The sequence below is a fragment of the Loxodonta africana genome, chromosome 18 (genome assembly GCF_030014295.1).
Source record: "Loxodonta africana isolate mLoxAfr1 chromosome 18, mLoxAfr1.hap2, whole genome shotgun sequence".
Lineage (NCBI taxonomy): Eukaryota > Metazoa > Chordata > Mammalia > Proboscidea > Elephantidae > Loxodonta > Loxodonta africana.
In genome coordinates, this window is record NC_087359.1 from 73412780 (window position 1) to 73440017 (window position 27238).

The following is a 27238-nucleotide window of genomic DNA, read 5'->3' on the forward strand; positions in this document are numbered from 1 at the left end:
CTGTCCATCAGAACAGGCTTCCCTTATAAGTAATACTTTTATAAAAGTGTTACTATAGACTTAAAAGTGAAAACATAAATACTTTTTAGTGGCAGGTTGAACGTTGTTGTTTGGTAGCCTTCTGATTATCCACACTTTGCTATCACTTCAGGAGAGAGAGAAAAGACAAGACCAGTCTAGGGATATCATTTGCAAAGTGCCCTATACTCTTTATTTTCTTTGTAATAGCGTAAAATAGACAATAATTACAGAGAGAAAGGACCAAAGATTTCACATTCTGTGCCTCTCTTCAGTCATTCTATAGCATCAGGACTCAATCACTCTTCACTTATGATTTTTGTGTGAACCTCCCGGCTCTTCACCCGCAGCTTGTTGACCTGGGACTCGGCAATGTCAGCGCGCTCCTCGGCCTCCTCCAGCTCGTGTTGGAGCTTGCGGAATTTAGATAGATTTGTGTTGGATTGTTCCTCCTGAGAATGAAAATACAATTGTAAGGAACCCACACTGTGCATCTTTCTAGACTCTGTAGGTGTAAGGGGAAAAAAGGACTTGGCATCTACCGAGGTCTTAAAACACTCAACGAAAAACATCATTATCTTATCGCCTCCTAGATTTTTCTTATTATTGAAATTAACTTCATGATTGATTTGGGTCTGATGTCTCAGAAATAATTGCATACATATTTTTGCAACCAAACATATTAAAGGATATGTATCACAAGTAGAGGAGCCCTGGTGGCACAGTGGTTAAGAGCTCGGCTGCTAAGCAAAAGGTTGGCAGTTCAAATCCACCAGCTCCTCCTTGGAAACCCTATGGGGCAGTTTTACTCTGTCCTAAAGGGTCGCTATGAAGTCGCTATGAGTCAGAATTGACTCGTCAGCAGCAGCTTTGGTTTTTTTTTTTTTTTTGGTTTGTCAGAGTGGCGCAAGAAAAAAATACAAGATCAGAGAAGGCAAGAATATTTAAATCATAGCTGTTAATGTTTGCTAAGATGATGACTATTCTTTTTTTTTCATATTAAGGATGAATTATTAATAGTTGCTTTATATTGAAATAAGTGTTGAATTTAATCAGATATAGTTTTAGCACATTCCTAAATTGTATTTTTTTCTCCTGCTTTGGATGTAATGATTCTACTGACAGATTGCCTAATATCCACTAATCCTTACATTGCAGGAATTGAGCCTATTTAATCACTGATGGACAATTCCTCCAATCAAGCAAGAGTTTCAACTCTTCAGCAATTTATCTTTGCTCTAACAACACTGAAGCCCTAGTGGCGCAGTGGTTAAGAGCTACCACTGCTAACCAAAAGACCAGCGGTTTGAACCTACCAGCTGCTCCTAGGAAACCCTGTGGGGTGGTTCTACTCTGTCCTGTAGGGTCACTATGAGTCTGAATCAACTCAACGGCAACGGGTTTGGTTTTTTCTTTTGGTTTATAACAACGCTTATGAGTAAAACTGCCTTTAGTTTTTGTTTGCTTGTTTTTTAATTTTTTTCTTCCCTGTTCTCTCCTGGACAGGTTTTGGGATGCGGGTTCTGCTAGCTTCTTAAAATGAACTGGAAAGCTCTGTATCTTTTTTCTCATGCTCTGAACAGCTTACATAGCTTGGGGATTATCTGTTCCTCGAAATTTTGAAAGACCTATCTGGATCTGGGCCCATTTACAGAAGTAATTCAGAAATAACCTTCTTTAGCCAACTGGGTAATTTACATTCTCCTAGAAAAATCATCTATTTCTTCAAGATTTTAACTTTATTGGCAGAATTATATTTTATATATTTTTTAAACAATCCTCTGTGCATATGGTTTACCCATTTCTCATTCCTAATGTTGTGGGTTTGCATTTTCTCTCTCTTTTCTCTTGATTAAGCTAGTTATAAGTGTATTTATTTTATTAATTTCTCCACAAAGAACTTAATCTTCTGCTTGTCTATCAAATTAGAATTTAGATTCTATTAAATTAAAAATTATCAGATATTATTGAAATCACCAAAGTAGAAAATAGTATCCCCAACACATCAATTTCTACCTTTGTCTTTAACAATACTTCCGCCTTCCAGTGATTTTTAAAAAAATTATTATTGTTTGTAACTTCTTGATTGGACTGTCAGGTTTTTGATTTATTTTTTATTCATAATGAAAGCATTTAAAGCAATGAATTGGCCTTCAAAGACAGCTTTAACTATATCCTATAGATCTGTGTAAGTACTGTCATCTTTGTAATTCATTTATAAATAATTATTATTTTATAAGTATGTTTTTTTATTTCCAATTTAACTCAGGAATTATTTAGGAAAGTTTTTTTTTTTTTTTTTTACATTTAAGTACCCTGGAATTTTTGTTTATATTTTCTCATCACATCCCAATTTTTTTACACTATATCCAGAGAATGTGAACTGTATTATTTTGGCTTTTTAATTTTCTGAGGTTTTTTTTTTGGATTAAAAATTTACTTTTAAATCTTTTTTATTAATATACAAATGATAATCACAAAAATGTACAAGTGTTTTTTAAGAATGCATACAGTCTCCTGTAAAGCAAACAGCTTGTTTACAACAAGGGGTAGTAAACCTAATGATTTTTTTTATAAGCTTTTCTCGACCTGAGGACTTCTCTCTTTGCGTCCACCTTAAGGATACTTACAGCCTCCTCAGCTTGTCTCTTGTAAGATTTAACTTTTGCTTGAAGTTTATCTACCAAGTCCTGAAGCCTGAGAATATTTTTTCGATCTTCTTCCGTCTGAAAGGTTATAAAAAGAGTAGGGCTTTACTTTAAAAACAAGTGACAGGTGCATCATTGCATGTGAGCACTTCACATGTATACGTAAGAGTGTTTAGCTGATAAAAGCAATTGCCATACCTGGTAAGTGAGTTCCTTCACTCTTCTCTCATGTTTGCGAAGACCCTTGACAGCCTCGACATTGCGTTTTTGCTCACTCTCAACCTCTCCTTCAAGCTCACGCACCTACAAATAAATAGGCTCATAAGAACTTTCATCTAATAAGGCGTCGGGAGCAGATGGAAATAGGCAGATATTGGGAGACCCACCCTGGCCTCCAGCTTCTGGATCTGCTTCTTGCCTCCCTTCAGGGCCAGCTGCTCTGCCTCATCCAACCGGTTCTGCAGGTCCTTCACTGTCTGCTCCAGGTTCTTCTTCATCCGCTCCAGGTGGGCACTGGTATCCTGCTCCTTCTTCAGCTCCTCCGCCATCATGGCTGCCTAATTAGCAAATAAGCCAAGGAAATCAAGAAAGCTATAGATGTCAGGAAATCTCACTGCTGAGTGAATGGAGAAATGCATTTGCTGCTCACATCAGTGATGGCCTTCTTGGCCTTCTCTTCTGCATTGCGGGCTTCCTGGATAATGTCCTCCATTTCTCCTTGAATCTGGGAAATGTCTGTCTCTAGCTTCTTCTTGGTGTTGATTAGGCTGGTGTTCTGTTTAAAAATAAGTTATATACATTTTTATCTTGCCATCAAAATACTTATTAGAAGACATTTCTTTGAAAAAAATTTAGATAAAAATTTACATGTCAAAATACCCTTCAATATTAAAGAATTTTGTTCTGTGACAATGAAATAAAATAGAAATGTTATAAAAATATTAAAACATTCAAGTGTATAGTTTATAAATAGCCAACAATGTTTTATAATTGTATAACTGGCATTTACCACTCACAGGAATAAAATTATAACACGTTCTTAACATTCCATTTCTCCACAATAAAAATGCCAATATTGAGAACAAGAGCCAATAAAGATATTAACACAATACTATATGGGACTGCCTCAGAATGTTTTAGGAAGTGAATAAATAATTATTTAAAAGAAAAGTGAAAAATATCTCAGTAATACAGTGAAAATTTGATAAAAGTATAAAATTTGGCTGCCATATTAAAAAAAAATTCAAGCTGATATTTTCTGGGACACATAACATTTAAAAATTAGTGAGGGTAAATTCTTTGCGCTGAAGCCCACCTGGGTGTGCAGGAGCTGGACACGCTCACTAGCATCAAGGAGCTCCTGTTCTGCGATTTTCCTGCTCCTCTCTGTCTGTTCCAGAGTGGCCCGCAGCTCCTCGATCTCGGCCTGAAGCAGGTTGGCTCTGCGCTCAACCATGGCCAGCTGCTCCTTCAGGTCCTCCTGGCCCCGGAGAGCATCATCCAGGTGGAGCTGGGTGTCCTGTGGAATGAACAGTCATTGAGACATCCTGTTCTCAGAGCCGCACTCACTCCAGTTGTTCTGGGACTGTCTCTGGAGCCCATTACCTTGAGGATGCTTTGGGTGTTCCTGTAGTTCTTCAGGGCCTCAGCAGCCATGCGGTTAGCGTGGTTCAACTGGATTTCCATCTCATTGAGGTCTCCCTCCATCTTCTTCTTGATCCTGATGGCATCATTCCTGCTCCTGATCTCGGCATCCAGTGCACTCTGCATTGTCTCCACCACTCGAATGTGGTTTCTTTTCAGCTGGTCAATTTCCTCGTCTTTTTCTGCAATTTTCCTATCGATTTCAGACTTGACTTGGTTCAACTCAAGCTGGATGCGCAGGATCTTTCCCTCTTCGTGTTCAAGGGAAGCCTTAGTGAAAATAAGGGGTGACATTAGCAAGGGAATGGAAACATTCTGAAGTTTTTCTGTATACCTCCTTTCGAGAATTTTCTGCTTTGTATCTTTTCATTCAGTCTATGCAGATGGGCCTAATTCTTTGCTGAATATGTGTTTTTAATGCACAGTTTGACCTGTACCTCTGCTTCCTCTAAAGCAGCCTGAATTTCCGACTTTTCCTGTTCCACCTGCTTCTTTATTTTCTCCAGTTCATGGATACGTTTCCCTCCTTCTGCAATCTGCTCCGTGAGGTCAGAAATCTCCTCTATTGTTTTGGGTAAAAGACAGGTAGATATTTGGTCAGCCAAATGCCATTAAGGGAAGGTTCCTCCTAGTAATGAATATTATTGAAAGTGAAAAGGACTCACGCTGCAAGTTTTTATTCTCTCGCTTCAGAGTTTCAAGCTGATCCAAGGACTCCTCATAGGCATTCTTCATCTTGAACAGCTCAGTGCCAAGGGATCGGGCCTCTTTCTGGGAGGCCTCCAGCTCAGCATGTGTTTCCTCATACTTCTGCTTCCATTCTGCCAGGACCTGAAAAACCCGGAGCAGTTAGCTGCAGTAAAGACCAGAGGAAAATGGATAGAGCAGGGGCTTTGGCACAAGTTACCTTGTCAAAGTTTCTTTGCTTTTTGTCCAGGGCCGCACAGGCGGCGTTTGTTCTTTCCACATCAAGCATGAGGTCCTCCACTTCATTCTGGAGCCGCTGCTTTGTCTTTTCAAGGGAAGCACATTTGGCGTTCACGGCTTCTACGTGCTCCTCAGCATCCTGCAGACGCTGGGCCAGCTTCTTCCTTGAAAATTATATTTTTAGAGAGAAGTAAACCAAAATAGGAATTGGGAACCATTACTACAGTCAAAAGTGTTGGAAACTTCATATTAATACTGTTCACATATTCATGCAACAAACATTGATGAGCTTCTTCTATGTACTAGACACTGGGTACCTAGCAGTGAACAGGACAAATAAAGAACCCTACCAACAAGGGAGAGAGAAAAGCACTAAGCTAATAAACAAATGCATGCATAGCATATTGCAAATACAAGTGCAATGAAAACAAATTATATGGGGGGAGCGGTGGGCAGCTACTCTAGATACTCAGAGAAAGCCTCCTGAGAAGGTAACATTTGAGTCAAGATCTTAAAGAAGTCAGAGAATGAGCTAGAAAGAGATGTGGGGGAGGAGTATTCCAGGCAGAGGGCAAGTACAAAATGCTGAGCCAGCAATAAACTTGGTGTGTTGGACAAACAGCAATAAGACCTTTAATTATCTGTGTAATTACTTGTTATTCTTTGTTTACTTAACTGGATTTTAGGCTTATAGGGCAGGAACCATGCTTGCTTTATTCATGTCTTATTCTCAGTGGGTGATAATCCAAAACCCATTGCCGTGGAGATGATTCCAACTCATAGCAACCTTATAGAACAGAGAACTGCCCCACAGGGTTTCCAAGACTGTAATCTTTATGGAAGCAGACGGCCTTATCTTTCTCCCCTGGAGTGGCTGGTGGGTTCAAATCACCAACCTTTCAATTAGCAGCCAAGTGCTTAACCACTGCCCCACCATGGTTCCTCAGTGTGTGATAGTGCCTGGCAAATAGAGGCTAAGGGGCATTTATGAACTAATTCACTGAGCCTGCAAGGGTTGTATCTTTCTGATTCAATTTTCTGCACAGTCTCTTATGTTTGTGTACATACTTGGCCTCCTCCAGCTCCTCTGTGCGTTGGATGGCGTCTGTCTCATATTTGGTCCTCCACTGGGCGACCTCAGTGTTGGCCTTGGACAGTGCCCTCTGCAGCTCAGCCTTGGACTCCTGTTCCTCTTCATATTGTTCCCGGAGCAGGTCACAGTCATGGCGGGAGGACTGCAGGGCGTGGGCCAGGGCGCTCTTGGCCTGTAGAGGTAGTTACCCCTTCATTTTACTGGATATTTAAATATTCAATTCTTACATTTCAACCCTCTTTAAAGCTTGGTGTAATGTACTCCCTTTAGGGTCAGGTCATAGGGGAAACAATGAGCCTTGTAATAGTAGCTACCTTTATCTCCTCTTCAAGTTGCCTCTTTAATTCCTCGATCTGTTGTGTGAATGCTAGTTTGCCTCTTGTTAACTGAGATACCAGAGCTTCTTTTTCATCAAGCTGTCGTGAAAATTCACCTGAAGGACACACACAAAAAGGGCACCATTTTTTTTTTGTGTGTGCTTTAAGTGAAAGTTTACAATTCAAGCCAGCTTCTCATACAAACTCTTGTACACACATCATTATGTGACCCTAGCTGCTCTCCCTACAAAGTGACAGCACACTCTTCCTCTCCACCCTGCATTTCCCGTGTCCATTCAACCAGCTGCTGTCCCCCGCTGCCTTCTCATCTCGCCTCCAGACAGGAGCTGCCCACATAGTCTCGTGTGTCTACTTGAGCCAAGAAGCTCACTCCTCACCAGTATCATTTTATGTCTTATAGTTCAGTCCAATCTTTGTCTGAAGAGTTGGCTTCAGGAATGGTTTTAGTTTTGGGCTAACAGAAAGTCTGGGGGCCATGTCTTCTGGGGTCCCTCCAGGCTCAGTCAGACCATCAAGTCTGGTCTTTTTACTAGAATTTGAGTTCCACACCCCACTTTTCTCCTGCTCCCTCAGGTGCTCTCTTCTGTTCCCTGTCAGGGCAGTCATTGGTGGTAGCCAGGCACCATCTAGTTCTTCTGGTTTCAGGCAGCTGGAGTCTCTGATTTATGTGGCCCTTTCTGTCTCTTGGGCTCATATTTTCCTTATCCCTTTGGTGTTCTTCATTCTTCTTTTCCCCAGGTAGGTTGGGACCAGTTGATACATCTTAGGTGGCTGCTTGCAGCTTTTAAGACCCCAGATGAAAGGCACCATTTTTTAAAGTGAAGAAAAAATTCTGCAAGTCCATATAAGAAATAATTTTTAACTCTTATCCCCCCAAATTGAGTGCTCAGATGATTGAGTTCTCTATTGATATCTTTAGGCTCAATATTGCTGTGAGTCAGAATTGACTCAACAGCAATGGGTGTGATGAAACATACATTAATCTGCATGAATAAATATAACTAAAATTCCTTTTGTTCTCTCCCTAGCTAGTAATTCTTCCTGGGCTGTATAATATTGTACAAAACCTAGTGATAACTATCAAAGAAGGGAGCTAGAATGTCCAGTGAGACTGAGTTGTCCATTGGCCTATTCAGGAATTTGCTTCACTCTGGTATAGATAAAAAGGAGCTTGGTCTGTAACAGAAGCCCTGGATCCCTGCAGGAGTGACCCCTAATCCCAACCATCCCTTCCATGTGGCCATATATTCAAGACCTTCCTAGAACAGAGCTTGACCAGGTCCTATTAAAGCATTTATCTCCAGCGTCATCCCAAAATGACCTTTCACGTAGGTCAAGAGGCTGAGTCCACCAGTGAATCACAAATGCTCTCAATTGCTTTTATTAGGCTCTCACATCACCAAATCATTTGTTCTTAACCACATCATCTCCACTCTTAGGTGCTGTAGAAGAAAGGGGGAATTACCAGATTCAGTCTGCAGTCGTCCTCTCTGGGCGGTCAGGTCATTGATCAGCCGCTGCTGCTCTTCTTCCTTGGATTTCAGCTCACTCAACTGGTCCTCTAGAGTGCGGCACATCTTCTCCAGGTTTCCCTATGTGAGAAAAAGTAAAAGTGAAGGAAGACCTTTTAACCTAATCATCTTTGCAAAACAAAACCATGAAATATTTATTTTGATATATACGATAAGTCAAATTCTTATATGTAATGTGATATATAAGAAATTTTTTTTTCTTTATATTTTAGTATTGCTGCCCTAAGTTGAAACTATACATTGGAATTTTTAAGAAAGAAGAAGAATGCTAATTGTGAAGCTCTGTTCAATATTAATGTAAAAATTTATAGATTATATTCTAGATTCAAGATTTCATAAGAACTGTATGGTATTTTTCCTAGAAGCATACTCATATATAGTTCTTTGCCTTTATGTATAATTACATTCTGCTTATTGGCTAATTGTAAATATCGGAGACCTGTGTTTTCCAATTGGAGACCTGGAGAGCACAGATGACCTATGATCAGAAGCTGGTGTTACCATTTATTACTTGTGTGACATGGCCGATGCTCTTAGCTTTTTTGAATTTCAGTGTCTTTCTCTGTTAAATGGAAATAATAATAATAAAAAAGCTAATGTATTTCCTGCTAACTTCCTTGGATTACTGTTAATAACAAAAGACATAATATGCATATAGTGCCTAGTACAAACTATGATATGTACATAAATGATTAGGATTGATAATAACAATTTCCTACAGTACCAATTTCCTATGGTACCTTGGCTTTGGAGACAGTCTCTACGTTACTAGCAAGGTCATCAATCTCCATCTTCATTTCACTCTTCTCTTTCTCCAGCTTCTGTTTGACCCGCTGCAGGTTGTCTATCTGCTCCCCGAGCTCGGCCACGCTGTCCGCGTGCTTCTTCCTCAGGGTGGCCGCCGTGGCCTCATGCTGCAGGGTGGCCTCCTCCAGGTCCCTGCGCATTTTCTGGAACTCAGCCTCCCGCTTCTTGTTCAGCTCAATCTGGGCGGAAGTCGCCCCTCCAGCTTCTTCCAGCCGCTCGCTGATCTCCTCCAGTTCCCGGGAGAGGTCAGAGCGCTGCTTCTCGGCTTTGGCCCGGGAGGCCCGTTCTGCCTCGATTTCCTCCTCCAGCTCCTCAATGCGGGCCTGGAAACGGTGAAAAGCACAAACTCAGCTCCTTTCTGTCGTAACTGGGCCTCTCTGAGCTGGATAGATGGAAATCGTGTCCTTACTTGCAACTCCTTGATCTTCTTCTGCAGCTGAATAGCAAGGGCCTGTTCATCTTCAATCTTGCTTTGCAGATTGCTGATTTCAAACTCCTTCCTTTCTGACAAGTAGCAAAGGTTAGCAATTTGGTCCACATCTAACATTTGGAAGCAAGTTCATAGGCGATTCTTCCATACTTACTTTTTCAGTTTTTCATCAAGTTGTTGTTTCTCATTTTCAATATCCATTATGGACTCTTGGGCCAACTTAAGGTCACCCTCAAGTTTCCTCTTAGCCCTTTCTAGATCCATGCGAAGTTTCTTTTCTTGCTCCAGGGACCCTTCAAGCTAAACATTAATAATATTGAGTCAGAATGAATGCTTATCTTTCTTTAGAAGAAAATACTTTCCTGGATAATACTAGACTTACGTCATCCACTTGCTGTTCCAGCTTGGTTTTCGCCTTGGTCAGGGTGTTCACTTTGTCCTCCTCTGCCTGCAGGTCATCCAGGGTCTGCTGGTGGGCCTCTTGGAGGGCCTTCTTCTCCTTGGTCAGCTTTGCGATGGTCTCATCCAGGCCTGCCATCTCCTCTGTGAGGTTTTTCACCTTAGGAGGCAAAAATGCTTTGCATTAAAAGTCATACTTTGGTAGATTCAGGTTTATGCTGTACTCCGGAATTTAAGAATGCACTCACACACAAGCTTTACGTATGTATGCCTCATACCTTGTTTTCCGTGGCATGCTTCTCCTTTTCAACCTTGGCCAGTGTCAGCTCAAGGTCATCTATGTCTTTCTTCAGTTCTGAACATTCATCCTCCAGTTTCCTCTTCTTGGCCGTCAGCTCAGCATTGATCTCTTCCTCATCCTCGGCTCTCTCTGTCACCTCTTTGATTTTGGCCTCGAGCTGGATTTTGGTTTTGATCAGCTGGTCGCATCTTTCCTCTGCATCAGCCAAGCCTTCAGCTTCCTTGAGTTGGAAACAAAATTAAATTTGAGATAAAAGAACGAAATATTTTACAATGATAACAGTGTAAATTTCTGCCATTGGTCCTTTGGATTTACTACATTCATTTATTTGTGTCTTAACAAACTTTCGTTTCACGAACCAGCTACAGTATGCAAAGGCAGGATACTCCACATTGTGGGAAACCCAAAATATGTCAGATGTTGTCCTGTTCCTTCAAAAGAGTTTATTCTACAGTGATTAGAAAAATCTACCCCCAAAATGCCATCATTAATGGAGAAAGCAATCAGTGACATAGAGATCAGAGAAGTTCAATCAGAGATAATTTCATTAAAGAGGTGGTATTTGAGTTTGACTTTGAGACATGGGTAGGATTTGCTTTTATAGAAATTAATTTATTGGGCAGTAGAGAAGGAGAGGAGAAGGCATTCCAGCAGGAGAAATTCAAGAGGTAGTTGCTACTGAAATATGTTTCGCTGTAGCATTGGAGGATGACCCTGGCTGTAACGCTCAAAGTTCCGGTCGAGGCATAATTTAATTTAAAAAACTCCTGTTAACCTGCTATGTTTGCAGTGACTGGGACTAGGGTTGGGAAGGAAATGAGAGCAAAATTGGAGTGGACTGTACATTCCTCACTGATCCACAACATCAGCTTTTGAATATATGAAAGAATAAAATGTGCTGCACAAAGCCAGGTAGTGAATATACAGTCATGTGCCACATAATGGCCATTTGGGCAGCATCTGACCACATACACGTCCATGGTCCCAAGCCCTGTAAAGCCTATTATATTAAAAACTCAAGGTACATGCTACAAACCGTACCTGACTGTTGCAACTTATGTACAAATTTGACTTAAAGACAGACTTAAGAATGGAACTGGTTCATAATTCGGTGACTGCCTGTACATAATACGGTGTTTGCACAACATCCAAATCACATAACGTCCTATTTCATACAACACATCTTGGATGTTAAGTGATGCGCGACCGTAGTGGTGTAGGCCAGATTCTGAGTCATCCTCTGGGGACAACATGAGAGAATCAGGATAGATTGGGGGAAGAAGGGCAGAAAAACGGCTCTTTTCCCTTCTGTAACCTAGAAGAAGGAGTCATTACACTGCCCAAACTTGACAGAGGAGACTAATCTCAATCAACAGAAAAAATATATGACTTTTTGATGAGTAAATTATACCAGACCAATTTAGTTTGCTCCAAATGAAAAACAGGTTTATAATTTAGATTTCAGAAAGATGGAAGCAGTTCTAGAATAATTGGTCCAGGAGTGAGCAGTGAGCAGGCTGGATGGAAGGAGAGCGAGGCTGGGGGAGGCAGAACAACTTAGTTGTGCTGCAGTAATCCAGGTGCGACATGATGAGGCGCTGATTGTGAAGATGGAATGAAAAGGGTAAACTGGAGTTTCTGAAATCAGTAACAAACAATAATTCAGTAGAATTTGATGTAGACTACTGCCCCAGTAAGTTGTTCATATTGTGATTTAAGACCCATTGGACATCTAGTAATTCAAGGAAGTTTTAGATTTAAAAAAAAAAAAAAATCACTGTCTATGATATCCACTCTTCAGTATTTTATTTGGGATGGTTTCATGTTAAAATCACTTTCAAGGACTGCCTTTGGATGGAAAAGAAGTATAAATCCTGTTGCTGTTTAGTTGCTGTCAGTTCTGACTCATAACCCCACATATGCAGAGCAGAACCGCTCCGTAGGGTTTTCAAGGCTGTGACCTTTCAGAAGCAGATCACCAGGCCTTTCTTCTGAGGTACCTCTCGTTGGGTCTGAACTGCCAGCCTTTCAGCTAGTATTCGAGTGCTTAACCATATGCAGCACCCGGGGACTCCTATAAATCATATAGTTTTATAGAATTTTGTAGAATGAAAGATGCACCTCATTGCCCTAGTGCTGGTTTGGGGTGTTTACTGGGCCATGAAGGAATATATTGGGCTTTTATTAATACCGTCTGAGTGCGTTCACTTTCTCACTCCCGTGAGTGTCTCCCATGCTCACTGTACAACCCACTACTGGTAGGTAGTTGGCCAGAGCTCTAGCTCTTGCATCCTAATTACTGGTCCCTGAGTTGACACCACTACTTACAGACTGAACTTGAAGCTGCAGGTCGTTTTTTTCTTTCAACAATGATACCATCTTTTCTTCCAATTCTTTCCTCTTGGCCTCTGACTTAGCCAGTTCTTCTTTGATTTTCTCAAACTCCTCCTTCATGGTGGCCATCTCCTTCTCGGTCTCCGCGCTCTTCAGCAGGGGCTTGATCCTAAAGAACAGCTTCATCCAGGGCCAGTGCTTGACGTTCATGAAGGCACGGATGTTGTACTGGATGCAGAAAAGGGCTTCCCTGAAATTTAATTGATGTAAATTAGATACTGTGTGGGTGAGGAAACGAGACAAAGTCTCACCAGTGAGAGTTGGAGGTTCTGCTCCCAGCTTGGTCCTCACCTTCTTTCAAAAGTTCAAAACCCATTGCCATCAAGTCGATTCCGACTCACAGCGATACTATAGGACAGAGTAGAACTGCCCCATAGGGTTTCCAAGGAGCAGCTGGTGGATTCGAACTGTCGACCTTTTGGTTAGCAGCCTGAGCTCTTAACCACTGCACCACCAGGGCTCCAGAGAGGGAACAAATTATATTTGGGAGATGTTGGTCAAGGACTTGCTAATTACTCATTATGATATGGTTATATGCTAAGCATTATCAGTGCATCTCAAACTTGGGTGTGTATAAGAATCACCCAGAGGATTTGTTACAGCACTGATTCCTGGGCCCTACCTCACAGATTCAGATTCTGAAGGTCTGGGGAGGTGGGGGGCAAAAATTTTGCATTTTTAACAAGTTTACAGGAAAATTGCTGACGCAGGTCCAAGGACCACCCTTTGAGAAGCATCATTCCATATCAGTGCTTCTCAAACTTTCCAACTAAAATACCACGAAGGGCAGTGAAGAGGAAACCAGACACCTAAGGGGTGTGTGGCATGGAATATAGAGACTCATTAAAAACTCAAAATTTCTTTGAAAATTTCTGGTCTTATGTGTTATGTGAATTTTGCATTCTACTCTATAATATCATGACATTTGTTTTAATCAAAATTGTTTTTAGAAATTAATTGCCCTCATAGATAAACAATTATATATATTTATATTAAAAATTTTATATAATTTTTAAAATATGTATATATTGTTTTTCCTGTGTCTCTCAGTATTTTCTAATGTAATATTTTTCAAACCACACGTCAATAGTAAGTTGGGGTCATAACCAAGGTTTACTATTTTTAACGAGATAGAATACCCTAGAACATAATGGCACTGATTACAGGTGGCAAGAATAAGATTTGTTTCACATAAATTGTTTATTTATACACACATGCACACATATGTTTGGATGTATAGGTGGCAATGTAAAATGCGTTTCTCACTCTGGGTCCTGGTCATCTGCAACCTGCAGTTTGAGATACCTGACTCTACAGTCTTTGAACTCTGTCGCTGTATCACATTAGACCACCAGAAATCTACATCCCTCATTGAGATTGTATTAACTTACTGCAAAAAAACCTTTCACCGGTAAGTGTTCTCAATAGTCTCAATCATGACAGATTGATAATAAAAATGATCAAATAGAAGTTTCAGAATAGTGTTTTATAAAACCACTATTAAAAATATCATCTGTTTTGCAGGTCAATGTCACTTACTTAATGATCTACCCATAAAATTCACATTAAAACCAAGTGCTAGGGCGAAAGTTTACCCCCACTTACTCAACGGTGTATTTTTCTTGTTAGCTAAGAACCAGGCACATTTGATATTCTGTTTTTTAACCTGAAAGTTTGGAATGTATTCCATGATGATAACCCCCATCTTTGGTACATGTATGTCCCCACTTCATTATAGGATATTCACTCCTTCTTACTTTGGTGGACTTACATCTGAATCTTAACTGTAAGCCACCTCAAATGTATTTCTGAAGAAGGAAGATATGGATATAAATATGTTTTTGTACCTTCTCTCTACCATCCTCTGGTACTCCAGTCTTGCCAAGAACCCTCTGCACCTGGCCTGAGTTCGGGTCATCAGCTGGGCCAGCTTTTCATCTCTCATCTCCTCTAGGAGCCCGAGAAGACCAGCTTTGAAAAAGACCTGCAAATGGGCAAAGTTTCAGATCATAAACTTCAAAGGGACAGGATTTGCATCAGATAAAATGTAAACAATTATTACCTTGGTGTGACCAAATTTATACTGGGTGTGGTCAATGTCAATGGACCCAAGGAGCTTCTCAGAAGCTTTCTTGCTATCGATGAATTGTCCTTCAGGGATAGCGCTTGCATTTAGTACCTTGTATCTGTTAAGGTAAATATAGGTTTTTTTTTTGGTTAACTGATGACACTAATTGTAGCTAAGCATTAAATGATTCATTAAAGAATCAAAGCTATTTTTTATTCTTATTCACTGGGAGGACATTGGGTACATGGATGGTCAATCTAGTATCAATTTATATTTTTGCTCAATTATACCTTCCCTCACAGTTGCACCTTTCCTTTCTCCTCATCAGACCCTGTTCTCAGGAATGTGAATAATCTTGTTCACATTAAGGTATAAATGACTAATAAAATGTAGTATGTCATCCTTGCTAGTTGCATTTGCTTGTTAAGGTCCTGAGTCCTAGAAAGCAAGTTTTTATTAAGGAGCCTGGTAGAAGGTACACTTTTGTATGGGAAAATGTCCTAATCACCTAAAATCAAATTACATAGAGGGCTTCTTTATTTCTGGGGTGCTTTGGATCTTGAGCCCTTGGAGTTCTCTGTCAACTCCACCAGACCCGGGCTTCGGAGACGCCCAGATCCTTACAGGTGCCACCCAGCCCCTATCTCTCCATCTGCTTCTCTTTGACTCTCGAGACGGGCTTCTCTAGGTAGGAAAAAGTGGATCTGACAAGGTGTTATTGTGTCATATGCCTTCTGTTTCTGGGAAACACTGAGAAATTAGAGTGTGACAGAAAAAGATGAAGATACATAATACCAAATGAAGGGACAGAAAATGACTTATTTATGACTACATGTATGGGAGAGTCCCTAACTTGGCAACATGTTAGCTATGTGACTTTGGGCAAGTAGCTTAATCCCTCTGAGCCTCAGTTTCTTCATCTATAAAATGAGGTATTAATAGTACTTACTGGAATTTCATCAGGATAAAGTGAGATAATTTATACATATCAAGCACTCAAAACCAGTAGTTCTTTAAGTTATTCAAGTTAATGTACAGAACTATGATCTAACCACGAGCATGGTGAACTCAGTGAAAATTCTGCTTAGTACTCTAATGCCATACACCTATATTTTAAAAGTATTTGGAGGCTTGTAATTTTTATTTCTTTTTTGTAGCAAATTAAGCTACCATTTTACTAAATGGTTTTGTTTGCATAAAATTTGTTTGCGCTAAACTTCAAGATGAGCCATTATAAGCAGAGCCTGACCTCTGTTTGAAGTCTGCATAAAGGATTCTGCTGGGAAACCCTTTCCTGCAGATGCGGATGCCTTCAAGCACACCGTTACACCTCAGCTGGTGCAGCACGAGTTCATGTTCCATGGCACCTAAAAAAAACACATCCATTTCACTGCAGGGTGCAGAGCAAGGGGTGGGGGCTACCTGCTGTGTGCCTTCACTCCAGAACTTCTTACCAGGAGTTTTGGTTTCATTGGGGATGATGCACCGCACAAAATGGGGATGGGTACTCCTCAAATTGGTCATCAGCTTATTCAGATTCTCCTGTAAAATTAGGAAAACCTCTATTATCACAGACTTTAGACATGGTTATGAGCATCTCGGGATTTAAAATCGTGGTCTGTAGCTGAGTTCAATGGCCAGGGTAGACCATTTCCATTTGAGGTAGCATCTTGTTATGCTTCTCCTGAGATGCAGTTTCCTCCCCAGTACACCCTTCTCCACACACATGCATTTAACAAGGCCATTGCCTTCACATAGAGTGTGGTCATTCTTTTTTCTACCAAACCCCACAGCTCTCCAATAAGGAAATGCATGCCAGCACCACATTTTCTGGTTTTCTTACAAATATAGATTCCCCCCTTTCCAGATACATCAATTTGTGGGGAATATAGATTATCTATAAGGGGAATAATCCTACTAGTTATAATTGGGGATTGACTGATTTAAGAGCAAGAACGCCATCTTAGGTTCACTGTAGACAAGCTACTAGATTTTCGTTAGTCTTCCTAATGTATTTCAGTCTCTGAGTTCATATCATTGCTTATTTTCATGACTCAACTAGATTACGAACGACAGAGCATTAAGTTTTATGAAATTTCCTATAAAATATTCTTCGTTATTTGGCTTAGGATGAAAGAGGAGCTAATACATAGTGAGTAATTTAAAGCTCTTCTCTCCAGTGCTAGATCAACAGGAGTCATCAATTCATGTCAGTCCTTTCCAAAATGACTTGTGGGGAAAAGATCCTGTACTTCCCAAAGCAAGTTCCCAATGTAACTGGGGAGTGTCAGGAACAGGATCTTCCTTACTCTGAAAAGGGCAGACACAGTCTGGAATGAGGAACCCTTCTTCTTACCACCCTTCTTGACAGGCGCACCAGAGTCTGGACAAACAAAGAAGAAGAGGTGTCATTTAAATATATTTTTTGCATTGACGGGGCTACTTCCTATCTACTTGCTGATTTCTGCGCTCATCAAATGGAACATTTTGAGACCCTACTGGCCTCTTTTGTTGATCCTGAATGAACTTTATCTGTCAACTAAGTTTTCACCCATTTTGCTGTGATTATTTCTATATTGGGAAATGAAGTGAAGCGCATTCACCTCCCCGGATATACATGGACTCCTCAATATTAGGGCATTTCAGGATATATTAACTTCAAAAGTCATCAATAGAAGCTAATCTTGAAAGAAAGAAGTTGGTTGCTATATTTCCTGAAATATCTCCAGATACTATCCAGCAGATATGGAGGAAGATGCAGGAAAGAATCATAGAAGCCTAGGTTTTACCTACTCAAAACCTGAAGGAACAAGGTATTTGTCCCTATAACCCTTCTGCCAGGGCTAGAAATGAGATCACCACTCTAATCTAACACCATGTTTTATAAATTCTTTAGAGAAAGTGGTAGAGGTTGGAGTGTTACCTGCATCACCAGTTTGTGCCCCAGAGAAGAGGAGCGCCAGAGTTTTCATGGAGGACTTTTGGTACAGCGCGACCACAGTATCGTTCAGGGGGTCCTTGTTCTTGTCAAGCCAACCATTAATGTTGTAGTCCACGACGCCAGCATAGTGAATAAGGGCGAAGTGGGCTTCAGTCCTGCCTTTTACCACCTTGGGCTTCTGGAAGTTGGCTGACTTGCCCAGGTGCTGTTCATACAGCTTGTTCTTGAAAGACATGTCTGTGGCCTTGGGGAACATGCACTCCTCTTCCAGGATGGAGAAGATGCCCATGGGCTAGATTTGGAGGCAAAATGCATGTAGAATAAGTAGGAGCTGCAGTAACAAGCAGCAGAGCACGTGAGAAGAGGCTTCGAAGTGGATGGGCGGATAGGAGAGGATACCTTCTCGATGAGCTCAATGCAGGCGGCCAGGTCCATCCCGAAGTCAATGAAGGTCCACTCGATGCCTTCCTTCTTGTACTCCTCCTGCTCCAGCACGAACATGTGGTGGTTGAAAAACTGTTGCAGTTTCTCGTTGGTGAAGTTGATGCACAGCTGCTCCAGGCTGTTGAACTAAATAAATAGATGTGTTTACTTCTCTCTTAAGCAAATTCAGCATTTTTTATGTAGGACTTTTTAATTTAAAAATATGTGCAAATAGCTTTTAGATTATAGCTGTCAAAATCATTGGCCTGAAAAGATTCTTTTCAAGGTGAAAGTGCTGGAAGATTTAGGGGCACGTGGAATTTGTTGTTTTTCTCTGCTGCCATTTTATAGAAAATCCTGTATCATGATTAATTACCACCCCCCCCCCTTTTTTTTACACTTGTTTTCTTGGGTATTCTCCTGAGTCCTACTTAATCATCCTGTGCTTTATTCCCATTCTTTCTGCATTTTCCAGAGGGCTGATAGTTTTCTATTAACTCATTTAAGAGGCAGCCTGAGACATCTTAGAAGCTGGCTGGGGGAAGACTTATTGCGTGGAAGTTACCATGCTCAGCGTTTCAAGTGAACAATGATTGCCAGTTCTGTTGTTTAATGTGTTATGAAAAAAAAACAAGACACTAAATATTATGTCCAGTATGATAACACATACTTGTATTTTTTTTCAAAACCCACTAAAATGTTAATATTAACTAGATATAAATAGTTGAATTAGGTGGAATGTTTTCCCTTGATTTTTCATATTTTCTATGATGCTCAAGCTTTGCTTTTATGTTTTAAAAAAATAAGATAAACTTCTTAAAAACTATAAATAGGAAAAAATATATTCTGTAATCAAATATGAATTTTTATGCTATGATACCACATTAATGAGGAGAAATAAGAGTTGATTGCATTGATTAATGCTGACTCTAAATGACTAACTTAATCTCAGCCCTTATTAGCCACCTGAGTATTTACACATGATTTATCTTCCATAAAGAGTATATTATATGTTGCACAAGTTTAATATTTTTATATCAATCCTATTTTGCTTTGTGAGCTTTTTAAAGGCTTTCATTACACCAAGCTAATTTCTAATTCCCTTTGGATCATGTAGCAAATTGGAGACTCTTCATTAAGTATCTTGTTTCTCATAGAAGTAGAATTGCCACTACAATAAATGATTAGCTGTCCAGTCACTTTTTTAAGCCTTAGCATAACATTTTATGTTAAGGTAAGGAAAGGTCATAATAGTCACCAATTCATCCTTACTGATATTTCCATTGCCTTGTTGCAAAACCCTAATACCAACCAGCTAGTAACTCACATCAAAGATCTCAAAGCCAGCAATGTCCAACACCCCTATGAAGTACTGCCTGGGCTGCTTGGTGTCCAGCTGCTGGTTGATGCGGGCCACCATCCACAGAAACATCTTATCATAGATGGCCTTGGCCAGGGCGCCCACCGCGTTGCACACCTTGAGGGACAAAGATAGAACTCTTGACGTTATTAGAAGACTTTAAAGATGGTTGCATTCCCTGGCAGTAAATTTGAATTCTGAACCTACTTGCTCTACAGTCTGGCCTTTGGTGACGTACTCATTGCCAACCTTCACCCTGGGGTAGCAGAGGGCTTTGAGCAGATCAGCAGCGTTCAGATTCTGGAGATAGGCTGCCTTGTCAGCAACTAAAAGGAAGTAAGGATAGAACAATGTTATTATGGCCCAAAGAAACTCACTTTCTTAATATATATGATATATTAATATATATAAGCTACAATCATCTTGTCCAGTGTTTTCAGTGTATCTTTTTGAACATTTTTGCCCATTTTGCACCAAGATCGAGACCCTGAGTCTCTAAAGAACTTCAGAAATAGTAGGAACCATCCATCTAATACCCATGTTTCACTTAGTATACTACTTAGTTATACTTTGAAACTCAGTTCTTAGAAGTAGATGTATCGTTCTAGGAAAACTTAAGGGCAACCAGTTAAGAATGTGATTTTCAGATAAATGTGAAATCAAGTAGATGAGTCCATTGATACCTTCAGTGCCGTCTGGCTCAGCTTGCTCCTCACGCTGCTTTTGCTTGAATTTCAAGTTTCCGTAATGCATCACAGACCCAGTGAGCTTGTAAATGGAGACCTTTTCTTCATTAGTAAAGCCCAAGATGTCAATAGCACTCTGCCAATATGAGCAATATGGTAGCTGTTAGATTATGATCCACAAACTTACTATTCATAGTTCATGTTCCCATTCTTGACTTGTTGGTCAAGCTGAGGGCACAACCAGCACTAATGAGAATCAAGGAACCTCTTAGATTGGGTGTACAGAGATGTGGTTGACCAGAAACCAGCACAAAGCATTAGAATTATAGGTGTATATCTTCTGAAGATCCCAAAAGTAAACAGGATAGAGGACGATGATAGTAAACTGAAGGAACTTGTTATTTTCATAGTTGGTGTGGGTCTAATGCAAGTAGATTAAAAAAAAAAAAATGCAAGTAGATAGATTTTTTTTAAAATGGTTTAGGGAAATTCAGAAATGACAGCTCTTTAGAAGACTATTAAAGGAAAGTAAAATGTTTTAGGGTCACATCTTAATCTTTTCAGATGACTCCAGGTGACATATCCATGCTCAGCCTTGAATCCAAGAGACTGGGTATTTATCTGGATGAAGCATGGCTCTGCTCCAATGTAACAATTCTAATTTTCTTGTGTTCAACTTACATCTGTGGCCATCAGTTCTTCCTGATCATCAATGCTGGCCACACTGATCTCCCCGTGACTGACGAATGGGTAATCATAGGGATTCGTGGTAATCAGAAGCATTTCTAAATGCATGGAATAGAGCAAATATCAGCAGAGTTATTCACTTCATAAAAACAAGAGGCTGCCAGACAAGACCTAAGGTACTATATGACGGTTGGTTGAAAAATGAACGAGGGCTCTGAGGGGAGCTTTAAAGGATATTTAGTACCACCTCAGACACCTTGAATTTGAAGTTTTGGTGTCTCCTATCATTCCCACTCTCTTAAACCACTATAATCCATAGAAGATAATCGCATAATAGTGAAAGTTGTATCTATAAAGATATTCATTACAGTGTTTACTCTTTAAAATCCAGAATTAGGAGCAACCTAAATATCCTTAAAGGGACGTGGTTAAGTAAGTTATGATTAGCTCTAGAATGGAATACTATGCAACCATTAAAATTAATGATGAAGGGCTGTATTTATTGACATAGAAAAAGCCATATTACTGCTCAGTGGAAAAAAAAAAAGCATGTAACTATTATTCCAGTTAGGTAAATTTATATGTATCTATCTGTAAGTAAAGACAGAGATAGAAGGTTACTAGAATGACATTCATCCAAGTGTTCATAGTGGTTATTTCGTAGAATTTGGGGTGTTATTTTCAGTTTTCCTTTTGCTTTTCTTGTGAATTTTTGTAATGAGCACATGTAAATTTTCACAAAAATTATAAAGCAGTTTAAAAAAAATGAACTATAGACTTAATAAAATTCGGATATGGAATACTAGGTTGGATCACGCATTTATAGGTGCTGATGCAGTAATTTTGAGAAGGAAGGTATGACATTTCTTACCAATTAGTTCTGGTTTCTTGTTTGATGTGATCTGATAAAAAATATGATAGCTCCTTTCAGCCTTAAGCTGGAAAGTAACCCTAGACTTCTCTAACAGATCTGCAAGGAAACAAATAGCAAACGGGAAAAGTGTCAAAATTCACGAGATGCAGATTTGATTATTGGTAAATTTTATAGGTCATAAGAAACAGAAATGATTTTAAAGGGCGGTTAAGCCCTACTTGACAGTAACTTGGCAATAGACACTTACATGTTTCAATATCAGCAGAAGCCAGTTTCCCTGTCGTGCCAAAGTGTATCCTGATGAATTTACCCTTGAAAGGAAAACTAGTATTATTACTTTGTTTTTAAATAGTACCAAATCTTTCAGATACTCTAATTACTGGAGATACAAATGTTTTAATATTAAATCAGTTCAGAGGATATTTGTATCAGGTAGGAAAAAGGTGTATCTTCTATTTTGTAGGTAAAATAATTTTATCTTTGATGTTAAGAATATGACAGATAAGAAAGAATCAGGAAAAGGGCCACACATACCCTTTTAAATGGGGCTTTAATCCGTGTTATTACATGCTCAGAGAAGAAGGATACAACCACGATGTAATACAACACAAATGAAAAAGATTCAGAGAATGTATTCACAAACTTCCCATAAGTTTTGACCCATGAAAAGTGTCCATAGTTGTTTCCAAGAGACTTACAAAGCGAGAAGAGTTGTCATTCCTCACGGTCTTGGCGTTGCCAAAGGCCTCCAGTAGGGGGTTGGCACTGATGATTTGATCTTCCAGAGTCCCCTGCAAGGAAAGAGCAGTCCTCACACCTGGGCCTTGAGAGTTTCGTACCTGAGATTCTTACCGTGGCAGCCAGACCCACCTGCATTTTGCCGGAAGTCACTTCCTCCTTTTTCTTGTCTCCAGTAACTGCAATTGTTGCAAAGTACTGGATGACACGCTTGGTGTTCACTGTCTTCCCTGCCCCGGACTCTCCGCTGTCAGAGAGAAGCCAAATTAGATGAGGTCCCCAAAATGAGAGCTAGCGCAACCATTAAGACAAAGTATGTGGTATTCTGGTAAAGGCAGAACCATTGCGACAGTAAGATCAGTGGTTGCCAGAGGTTCGGGAGGAAGAAGAGAGGGATAAATAGGTGGCCCACAGGGCGTTTTTAGGGCAGTAAGACTGTTCTGCATGATACTGTAATGGAAGATACGTTTCTTAAGACATAAAGAACTGTACAGTACAACTGAGCTCTAATAGGTGGTATTCACTCCTCAGTTGTAATCAATGTACCACACTAACGCAAGATGCTAAAACGGGGGAAACTGTGCGTGGTGGGGGGAAAGGTGAGTATGTGGGATGGAGGGGTGATATGGGAGTTCTCTGTACTTTCTGCTCCATTTTTCTGTAAACCTAAAACTGCTTTTAAAAATAGTTTATTAATTTCAAAAAAAAAAGCACAAACCAGAACATAAAATCTACTTACGTGATCAGGATTGACTGATTCTCCCGGTCTACAAAAGAAAAATTGTAGAGTTTTAAGACTGTTTTCTTATATATTTGTAAATGGTAAACAAAGTAAAATGAAATGGACTTAGCCATTTGCACACTGGGCTTTGCAATCCCTAGGCAAGCCCTAGACCTACCATATTTTTCAGGCCTCTTCTCTGTACACCCCACTGATCCCACCAACCTCATATACTTGCACCTACTAAAACAGAGCACAGCCACTTTTATCTGTTTGACATTCAAGTCTCCCCATAAATATTTCAATTGAAGAAGACATTCTGTGGTGAAAAGAAAAAGCTTTGAAAGCCATCGTATAAGGTATCATATGGCTGTTTTCTCCTGAAACACCAGATCTTTTCTTTTTAATACTTTACCACTAAACAAATATCAAAAGTGAACTTGGGTCTTCAATGGGGTTAGATGACAGCTTGACTTAGTGACATTTACTGTAGGCACAGTAAGTGGGGAACAACAGGCACTGGAGGTGTTTTGTGGGTGAAGGGTAAGCGCAGTCAAGGTGGTAGCTTCGGACATGATCACCCATAGTTTTTTTCATTTTTAGGGAAAAGTGAAAGTTCATTTTGATGTTTTACTCTTTCTGAAGAGGAAATCTGATTTCTCTGAGCCTTTTCCCAAGGTGTGACAAGTACCTTTGATTCACTGCAATGAGACAATATTCTAGGAAGCGGATTCATGGCATAACTGTCTTTACACCAGATGCACCATAAAATGTAGAACGTGTTCAGGTTGGTTCCGGGCAAAGGGCAACAGCATTTGTGCCAGCCTCAATATGGAGGGGCTGTCCATCAGTCACATTTAAGGATAAGGCCACAGAGGGCACACTTCACTCTTTCTGTTTTTTGGCTCTTGGTAATAGAGATATAGTTTGTGTGTGTGATTGTATGTATGTATATACATACACCTGGAGCCCTGGTGGTGCAGTGGTTAAGAGCTCAGCTGCTAACCAAAAGATTGGCAGTTCGAATCCAACAGCCACTCCTTGGAAACCCTGTGGGGCAGTTCTACTCTGTCCTATAGGGTCACTATGAGTTCGAATCGACTTGAAGGCAACAGTATACCTATATATATAATATATATACTTTCTTTTTTGCTCAAATTTATTAGAGTTTCTAAGCCCTTCAGAAGTAACTATGGCCAACTTTTGTAGATTTTTAAAAGTTAAAGAGACTGGCAAATATGTAATATTAGGGATTGCAGATTACCTTGTACACTCTCTCCTTTCTGGAGCCTTCTCTCATGCAAATACACCAGCCCCAACAAAAGGTGACCATCTCAGAGACTGTACTAAGATTGATAAGAGTCTCTTCCTCCTACGGTTCTGCTCTAAAGAGTATGTACATAGAAAGTACTCGAATCACTCACCTGTCAGCATGAACTGATAGGCGTTGTCAGAGATGGAGAAGATGTGGGGCGGGGCCTCCTGGCGCTTCTTGCCTCGGTAGGCCGTCACCACCTCGGGGTTATACACCGGCAGCCACTTGTAGGGGTTGACGGTGACACAGAAGAGGCCTGAGTAGGTCTATGCAAGGGAACAAGGAAGAGTAACTACCAGAGACCTTTCCTGTTATTTGTGCAATTCACTTATTAAATGAATTTTCACACAAAGAAATGGAGCACCTTAAATAAATACTTCACATTTCTTCAAGGCACCAGCATGAAAACTAGTTGGAAGTTTCAAAAACTAAAATCCTTAAGGGAAGGGACCACAATTTAGACTTCTTACTATTCCCATCTGTATATCGCAAGTTGTTTAATGAGTCTTCCTCCAATCCTGATGCCACATCCTTCTGCATATAGTCCAGCTTCTCAGATTATTTGCTCAGCACAGACTGAATAAGTATGGTGAAAGGATACAACTCTGATGCACACCTTTCCTGATTTTAAACCACACAGTATCCCCTTGTTCTGCTTGAATGACTGCCTCTTGGTCTACATACAGGTTTCTCGTGAACACGGTTAAGTGTTCTGGAATTCCTATTTTTGGGCAAATTTGCCACAAAAGTCCTCTTTAAAGTGTTAAAAAAAAAACAAAGATGTCATCTTGAGGACTAAGGTGCACCTGACCCAAGCCATGGTGTTTTCAATTGCCTCGTATGCATGTGAAAAGCTCGACAACGAATAAGGAAGACTGAAGAAGAATTGTTGCCTTTGAGTTATGGTGTTGGCAAAGAGCATAAAATATACCATGGACTGCCAGAAGAACAAATAAATCTGTCCTGGAGGAAGTACAATCAGCATGCTCCTTAGAGGGGAGGATGGTAAGACTTCACATCACATACTTTGGACATGTCATCAGAAGGGACCAGTCTCTTGAGAAGGACATCATGCTTGGTAAAGTAGAGGGTCAGCAAAAAAGAAGAACCCCCCCAGATGGACTGACACAGTGGCTGCAACAATGGGCATTTTAGTTTTTGTTTTGTTTTATGCATACAATAAGACTTTTCTACTGTCATGAAAACGACTATATATTTCCTTTTCAACATTAAAAATCAAAAAAAAAAAAACTATTGCCACTGAGTCAATTTCAACACATACCAACCCTGTAGGACACATAGACTGCTCCACAGGATTTACAAGGAGTACTTGGTGGATTCAAACTGCCGACCTTTTGGTTAGCAGCCAAACTCTTAACCACTACACCACCAGGGTTTCCAATGTTAAGATAGTTCAAGCTTATGAAGATATAAATTTGGACACAACCTAAGTGCCTGACAATAAGAGCCTGGTTAGGTGAACCATGATAAGTCTTAAGACAATGTGACACAGGCATTTTAAAAGGAAACAAGAAAGTAGGCAGTAACACAGAAAATATTTTGCAAAATGCTATCAAATTATAAAGAAACAGAACACAAAATTACATAAATATATTATGATTACAACAGGGAGATTTTAAAAATCCATGACAACGGGTCCAGGACAGACACCAACCAATCAGAATGGATGCTCTGACCATGAATACCAGGTCTGCCTGCCTAGGTGTTGCTTGGCTGAACATCAGCACTGGCTAAACTATGCAAAAATACAGATGTAACATAGTAGATTCGATGCAAAAATATTTCCTGAGTGCCTATTATGTGCCAGGCACTCGGCAAGGCACTTGAAATGAAACATAAATTAGATGATGTCCCTTGAGGAACTCCTAGTCCGTGGAGGAGACAGAGAGGTTGATTAGTGATCACGGAAAATCAAGGTCAGCGTGATTGCAGGGATAGAAACAATTTGCAGAACATCAGTTCTGCCTGGGGAAGGTAGAAAGGCTTCACTGAGGAGGTGATTTCTATCTTAGCAGGGAATAGAACACACAGGTACAAATTACTTTTATTTTGGAGAGGTGAGAATACAAGTGATTGAAAATCATTTTTTAAGTATTAAAAGGTAAGTTCATCTTTTCCCTCTGGATGATTCTGCAGCTGAAGTGGGGGGAAATACGTAAGCATGTTGTTGAGGTATGTGGCCGCTTAAATGTCTGTTCAAGAGATGGGTGGCAAAGCGAGTCAACATGGACAATGGCTTCCCTGACTTTGGGCGACTTTTGGCAGGTTGTTGGGTTGTCCCTTACAATGGCAACAATAAACCTTTTAACTAGTTATATTATTAGTGAAAACAGTGTATAGTCCCTTGTAGCATAAATGGAAACAGTGGGCTGCTACGGCGCATGGTGGTGATGGTAGAGATTATGAAGAACACTGAGAGGAGGGGGCACTCACATAGATCATCCAGGCTGCGTAGCGCTCTTTGAGGTTGTACAGCACAGCAGGTTCATGCAGGTGAGTCATCATGGCCATGTCCTCGATCTTGTCAAATTTGGGAGGGTTCATGGGGAAAATCTGATCATCCTTCACCGTCAGAGTCTGATAAACAGGAAAGATAGCCATGTGTGTCAATGGAGAGACCAAGCAAAAAACATCAATACAATGTGGTAGATTCATGGGGCTGTACTCACAGCGCCACCTTCAGTCTTCACCGTCACCTTCCCGCCTTCCCTGCTCTGGATAGTCCCTTTTACAAAGGATTCCTTGGGCTCGGCCACAAAGACAGATGTCTTGGCATCAAAAGGCTTGTTCTGAGCCTCAATGCGCTCCTTTTCAGACTTTCGGAGGTAAGGAGCGGCCTCCCCAAAAACAGCCATTTCCGAGTCGGCACTCAT

General features: G+C 40.3%; 1 protein-coding gene across 3 annotated transcripts; it reads right to left on the reverse strand.

Annotated features, from left to right (window-relative positions):
- LOC100671776 (myosin-2) lies at window positions 1-27238 on the reverse strand. 3 transcript variants are annotated; one of them, XM_064271777.1, is made up of 39 exons: window positions 27035-27238; window positions 26799-26942; window positions 24454-24610; window positions 23048-23075; window positions 22441-22555; window positions 22269-22361; window positions 21818-21881; window positions 21568-21666; window positions 20691-20794; window positions 20007-20145; window positions 19531-19649; window positions 19291-19440; window positions 17940-18110; window positions 17523-17832; window positions 17099-17104; window positions 16909-16982; window positions 16054-16141; window positions 15849-15966; window positions 14594-14717; window positions 14379-14515; window positions 12466-12721; window positions 10115-10357; window positions 9820-9996; window positions 9592-9737; window positions 9417-9507; window positions 8941-9330; window positions 8134-8260; window positions 6645-6763; window positions 6306-6502; window positions 5218-5401; window positions 4976-5141; window positions 4748-4872; window positions 4272-4580; window positions 3982-4185; window positions 3316-3441; window positions 3053-3223; window positions 2865-2969; window positions 2649-2744; window positions 1-470 (listed from the first exon to the last, which is right to left on the reverse strand). In XM_064271777.1, the coding sequence occupies exons 1-39, from the start codon at window positions 27236-27238 to the stop codon at window positions 318-320; spliced, it is 5829 nt and encodes a 1942-aa protein (XP_064127847.1). In that variant the 3' UTR covers window positions 1-317. The 3 variants fall into 3 exon arrangements, with proteins under 3 accessions (XP_064127847.1, XP_064127848.1, XP_003416978.2); XM_064271778.1 differs by lacking the exon at window positions 17099-17104 and having other exon boundaries at window positions 17532-17832; XM_003416930.4 differs by lacking the exon at window positions 17099-17104.

Excerpts from the sequence above, each read along its gene's own strand:
- LOC100671776 (XM_064271777.1), bottom strand. The coding sequence starts at position 27,238 with ATGAGTGCCGACTCGGAAATGGCTGTTTTTGGGGAGGCCGCTCCTTAC. Across the intron at positions 9,738-9,819 it reads TGGAACAGCAAGTGGATGAC|CTTGAAGGGTCCCTGGAGCA; the intron begins GTAAGTCTAGTA and ends ATTAATGTTTAG. Across the intron at positions 5,142-5,217 it reads AGCAAAGAAACTTTGACAAG|GTCCTGGCAGAATGGAAGCA; the intron begins GTAACTTGTGCC and ends CGGGTTTTTCAG.